Source organism: Zea mays, chromosome 4 (assembly GCF_902167145.1).
Source record: "Zea mays cultivar B73 chromosome 4, Zm-B73-REFERENCE-NAM-5.0, whole genome shotgun sequence".
NCBI classification, from domain to species: Eukaryota; Viridiplantae; Streptophyta; class Magnoliopsida; order Poales; family Poaceae; genus Zea; species Zea mays.
Window position 1 is genome coordinate 135,502,235 of NC_050099.1, and position 6,118 is coordinate 135,508,352.

At 44.7% G+C, this 6,118-nt stretch overlaps 1 protein-coding gene across 1 annotated transcript; it reads right to left on the bottom strand.

Moving 5' to 3' along the window:
- Nucleotides 1-2,284: 2,284 nt before the first annotated feature.
- LOC100282826 (uncharacterized) lies at nucleotides 2,285-5,788 on the bottom strand. Its single transcript, NM_001397644.1, has 6 exons — nucleotides 5,577-5,788; nucleotides 4,646-4,784; nucleotides 4,349-4,535; nucleotides 3,764-4,260; nucleotides 2,729-3,043; nucleotides 2,285-2,631 (listed from the first exon to the last, which is right to left on the bottom strand). The coding sequence occupies exons 1-6, from the start codon at nucleotides 5,582-5,584 to the stop codon at nucleotides 2,578-2,580; spliced, it is 1,200 nt and encodes a 399-aa protein (NP_001384573.1). The 5' UTR covers nucleotides 5,585-5,788; the 3' UTR covers nucleotides 2,285-2,577.
- Between the last annotated feature and the right edge of the window lie 330 nt (nucleotides 5,789-6,118).

The following is a 6,118-nucleotide window of genomic DNA, read 5'->3' on the forward strand; positions in this document are numbered from 1 at the left end:
CTTCTATCGTTGAGCTCTTTGTTTCTGTCTCTTCTACCGGATCGACACTAGCTTCCACTGTCACGGCAAGAATTGTCTCCGAAGCCAAGGGGATAGCTTCAGCCTGTTCAGCAATCGCTATCTTCTCTGTACCAAGCACTGCAATTGTCCTCTCTAAAGAATGTGGCCTCGGCCTGCGAGTTAAAACCTTAGCCTTCTTCGGCTTATACGCGGTGGAAGAAGATGAAGTTCCCATTTTTCTTTTCGATCCTTATTTCAAGCAGGAAAGCAGTAATCGGGATAAAAAAATCCAATCACATCAAAGACCTTGTTCAGTCTCCTCTTGCCGCGAGCGCCGAAGGCAGTGGTCATAGCTTCGTCCTCTACCTTCGTATAAGCTCCCAACAACTTGTCGCTGGTAGCTTCAACATCCTCAAGCCATTCATCATTTGGCTCGTCAAATGGACTCCTATAGCGGTAGGTGTATCTTAAATAAACCTGACCACCTTTGTTGGAGCCAGCAGCAGTCTCCTTCAGCATTTCCCAATCATTAACAAGCGGCCACACCTTATAGGCAATATGCCCTTGAACTAAATCTCTAGTGCCAATGTAAGTACACACTGTGTTGAAGGCCATCAAGCATGCTTGCACTTCGTTCCCACTAGCGATAGATGGCCTCCTGATGCCGAAGCGTGACCGTATAGGGCATTGGATATACCCCTCACATCTTCCCTCTCGCTCAGATCATTCTTGACATAAAATCATTGCTTCATCCAAGAGCCCGGCCATTTCTTTCGGAACTTTGGCACATGATACCTCACATCAGAACGGTGCACAAAGCTGTAACATCCGAAGTTGTTATGATACTGCCCCTTCTCAATTGCCTTCGTCTGGTTAGATAATTCATGAATGTTACAGAAGCACTTGCCATCTGGCTACAGCACTTGGCTTCTCATAGCCCAAATAAAAACTCCAACTTTAATTAAAGCTTCGGGAGTAAGCTAATGAAAAAGTATATCTCAAACGTCTTTAGCACTTCGACCAGCATCTTGTGCAAGGGAAAACGAAGTCTAACCTTCATAAAACTTTTAAATACTATCACTTCATCTGCTTCAGGAAGAGGAACATTGCTTTCTCCTCCAGCCCTCACTATGGATATATCATGGAAATATTTGCCCTTCATCGCTTCAATTTGCCCTTGTTTGACAGTTGATTTCCCAAAAACAACATGGCTTGCCCTCCACTGCCGATCTTCAGCATCTTCGTTCTCACTTTCAACAGCTAGCATTTCATCAGTGATTTTCTCAACGTTGGTCCTCTCCATGGCTTCGTAGAAACCGGCGAGCGCGGAGTCTATGCTTTTCTTATCTTCGGTCATTTCGATGATGATCACAACAGAAACTCGAAGCTTAAAAAACAATTGCGCACACAGAAGAAGAAAGCTAAAACGACAATCACAGCACAAAAGCTAGATAGCACGAAAAATATTCTCAGCGTAAGCCCTGTATATATACATAAAGTACCACTGAGCGGTGGGGCCCATGATACAGAATGATTCGCTATTCTAGCAAAGGGAAGGTATTTTTTCGACCTTCGGTTAAAGGTCTTCATTCATTTCACAGTCTGAAGTTATTATAAATGAATCAATGAATTACATATATCATCTCTATGAGTTCCTATTTTCACAAATCATGAAGGTATATACTTCATGACCTTCGTCCGAAGATCATTATGTCCGAAATGAGATAATGTTTCGAAGGACGAAGGTTCGTAATCTTTAACAATTGTGGTGACTTGTTCTTTAATCACATCATTTGAGAACAAGTGATCAACAGTTCTAATGAAAATTCGTGTCGCGCTTCTCTCCGTGTTTTGTTATTGCTCCAATCCATGTTACGCAAATGTATTGTCTTTAATTTTCACAGTATCTTTCTTTTGAATTCAATTTCAAGTTCGATTACGGCAGAAATGCAATGAGTCAATGAGAATGGGAAAAGAAAACCCAGGGAGAACCAATTCTTGCTTCATCGTGTTCCCATCGCCTATTCTCATATTCTGAGTTTCTGACCAAGGTTGCAAACAAAGTTTGCTGATTAATGAAGCTCACAATATGCAGTTTCTACCTTCTAAAAATTGCTTTTACTTGCCTGGTGCATGTGTAAAGTCCAAAACTTTGCAATCTAGAGATTAGACTAGGCGCAGCTGGAGCTCCATACACATCCATCCACTGCCCCCTCAGGTTTCCATAGCTATTACAAGGACACCCTGAACTCAATGCAAAAGATTTGAAGGCACGGACCGTATATACAACGGGGCAATGCAGGGTTGCACCAACCGTGCCAAACATACAACTAAACTTCAAGTCTAGTAGCCAGCTGTTAAAGGTTGTTCATTTCTTCTAAAGAAAATAGAAAAGGGCGAAAGGTTCTTGGTTTCCAGATGATGTTTGACAGCGCAACACAAATACAATACTAATGCAAGCATGCAATCTTTGTGTTGTGTAAGTCCCAAAATAGCCACCACCGGTTACCATATCCTGTGCAAAAAGAAGCCCATCGATCAGGCTGTTCGAGCAAACAGTTCACACTAGTTATCTTCCTAGATGCGATCCAGCCAGCTGCCAAGGCTTTCCTGAGAACCAAACTGAAAGTCCTGTCACAATACCAAAGAAATAACATGAGCAAGATTTGTCTAAAAAGCGCAATTAGCAATCATACTGGCACCGAGAATACCAGAAGGATAAGCTTACAGCAAGCTGAAGATCTGGAGGCGTTCCAAGATCCACATTATGGTGATCAGGCAACCCATATCCATTCAGGTTCCCATCAAGCATCTCATTCCTGCATTGGGACAGAATCGGATAGTCCCAGGGAAGCAATGCTTCGTAGTTTAAGGAATTTGGGTCTTCACGACAAAGAAGAGTTTCAACTGAGTTCGACTGAGCCCGAGATGCCTCTCCAACAACCTGCCGTTCTTCAGCTACAGCACACCATGCAGGGTTCATAGCATCATCCTCCAGACTAACAATAGGCATGGTAGGCTCGCCTTCGCTGTCCAGTAGTAGCTGTATCAAAACTACAAACTTAGAGCAGTGGAAATGGTCATGTAAAAAAGGATTATGTCAATGCACCAACTGGAATTGCCTGCATGTAAGATTTTATCTAGCATGCCAAAAATATTAGTGCACATATTTCCAGTATGCTCTCATCTGTATCAATGAAATAGGCACACTATCGTGCCCCTTCATTCCAGAAATATATATTTCCAGGATACTGATAGTGATTATGTACTTCAACAAAAAAATTATACAAACTCTAAATCCATCTGTGAACAATTGTTAATGTTGTTTGGCACTGATTTTGAAACATGCAGGGTTAATATGTCTGTCAGATTCAGATCACCAGTCCTAGGTCCCCACCGGTTTTTTTTTTTTTGAAACGAACCAGGCAGGAGAGCTGCCGATTATATTAATAAAGAAGTGGTCCGGATCGGACTAAACAACAAACAACAGGTGGTTGGATTGGGACATCAACACGCCGACACCATACAACTTAACTCGCTGGTTGAATTGGGACCACCAGTTTTAGTGGGAGGTAAGTGCATATCTCTACTATATTTAAGTGGGAAGAGATTTATTCCTGAATCTCGCTCCCACGCACACGCCAGAAAAATACAAAAAAAATCTCTTCAGATGCCTACTTGTGCAATTGCAATAACTGGTTTATGCTCTGTTCTAGCAATTTTTCCTACATCACTCTGATCCTAAAAGAAATTACTGAATTACCTGATCCTGCACAATGGAAATATTCTGCTGAGTTTCACATGGACTACTTTTAGGATGACGTGGCTGCGGTGTGATTGTCTTTGGAGTTTTCGGACCAATCACTGAAGCAGGTGCTTCAGGTTCTTCACAAGCAGTTTCTGTTTCAGAAATTTCCATACTCTTATTTGCCAACTGGAAGAAGATTTTAGATACTACAAGCTCCCCGTCCTTTTCATCTTCCTCTTTTCCAAGGTGATACTGATGCATTACCCATTTAGCTCTCTCCCGCTTACCACCACTTCGCAAAGTTTTGTGCAGCACCATTATCTTCTTCCAACCTTTTATAACGCCATTGTCATATATGGCTTTGGATCTTCCAGTCTTGTGCCATCTCACACGATCATCAGGAACAGTGTGATCGCTGCAGTTGATAATCCTTCGACGCTTGCGCTGGCCATAACCATACGCTTTTGAAACTCTATGGAAGAAATGAGCATTGCTACCATCTGTTTTCATACCTACAAGGCCAATAAAATCCAGATTCAGAATGTGAATACGCCAACGGATTCATAAGGAATAACACCACCTCATGACATAATTATGTACCAGGAAGATTTTCAGGATGCGAATAGCAGATTCCCTCATCATTGTCTATAGTTGGAATAAATTCATCAATGAGCACATGTGGTCTTGAATCTCCCAGGCCAACCTTTTGTTCTAAATGTTGAAGCAACTCCAATTCAGAAGGATCAAACTTGACTCCAGCAGGCAGCCCAGGCCACTGCATGGCAACCTGCAGAATGCAGGAAAAACTTGCTCAGATATGTAACACCTAACAGCTGAATATGATCTGAAAGCCAAATACCCCTTCTCCAACAACCTAAACAGAACAAATGCACTTACATCGCTGTTATCAATAACATAACTGCAGTTTGGGCATTCCCTCCGTGCTTCTGCAATCAGTTGGCTTATTTGGCGATTAGCGCTAGGATTTGCATATCTTATTTTCTTAGCAATTCCCCTACATGTTATCAGCCATGACCTGTAACAAAAGAAGCACATTGTTGCTGGTCCCAAAAGAAGTACTTGCACAAGATAATTTGAAGACAGACGTGCTCAAAATAGTTGAAATTTATGTATTAAAATACTAGTCGTCCATGTGTAGCAGAAACATGAATTGTCTGATGTCCCATTCTTGAAAATAAAACCCTGGCGAGAACAATTGGTGGCTGGAGTCCAGTGGCAAAGCATAGAATGAACAACCTAAAATGTTAGCCACACGTCAGGGCAGAACATCTGCTCTGTTTCTCTGCTCCTTTTATTTTTGTTTCTCATCCCCAATCTGGGCATGGATGCAAAACTGTTCATGATAAAAATTTGACTCGAAGCAGCGTGCTAGTGCCAGCAGAAGTAATTGTAATCCAAGACCTTTTGAAGCTAATGCTACACATCGGTACTACCCTGACCCCGTTGCAACCTTTTGACACTAATGCTACACATCGGTACTACTATACTGTTGTGATTCAAATACAATGCAAACCTCTGTAATTCCCACAATCGAAAAAAGCCGGTTTCGCTCACAAGTCACGGCACCGGCCAAGGCAGATCAGAGTCCGACATAGGAACTCGCAAGTCATCCAATCTGATCCAAATGAGAGGAACGCGCGACCCAGAAGCCGCATTCCTATAGTGCAGAAGGGGTGTAGAAGAAGGGGCCCTCGCAAACACTAAACCCTCGCCTGACCAAACCCGAATCCCAAATGCGCCGCGTGATCGAGGCAAATGATGTCGAGATCGAGAGAGAGAGAGAAATGAAGCGGAGGGTGACTAGTACCTCGCCATAGTGGCGCGCGGGGTCCGCGCCGGCGAGTGACGTCGGGCGAAGGGGCGGCGGCGGCGGAACGGCGCCTACTGGCTACCGCACCCGGTCCGGATGCGTGCGCGGCCGGCACGTCCGCCGCGCCGACCAATTATAACGCCCTCCCGTTCCCAGATCCCAGTCTCCCCCCTACTGGCCACTGCTGCTATTGGCGACAGGGGTGGGTGTGAAGAGGGAGGGCTTGGAAATCGCAAGGCGGAGGCGGGAAAGCTCGTGGCACGGCGGGGACTGGGAAAGGCGGGCGACCGTTGCAGCTTCCTTCGCCCCGACCCTTTCCTTCCTTGGCAAGCCGCGCACGCGAACCGAGATTGCTCGCGCGCTCGTTCGTTTGATCGTTTCGTTCCTTGCCTCTTCATCGCGGAGCCCATGATCCATGGCTACATGCCTGACGCCGCTCCCGCAAGCCCAGCGTCTGTCCAAGAATGGGCGGTCCGGCCCAGATCGCGCTCGTGAGGCGATGCTAGCCCGTTTCCTTTCCCTCCTCGGCAACGTTTAAG

Excerpts from the sequence above, each read along its gene's own strand:
- LOC100282826 (NM_001397644.1), bottom strand. Across the intron at positions 4,536-4,645 it reads ATGTTATTGATAACAGCGAT|GTTGCCATGCAGTGGCCTGG; the intron begins GTAAGTGCATTT and ends TGCATTCTGCAG. Across the intron at positions 3,044-3,763 it reads TTTCCATTGTGCAGGATCAG|CTACTACTGGACAGCGAAGG; the intron begins GTAATTCAGTAA and ends GTTTTGATACAG.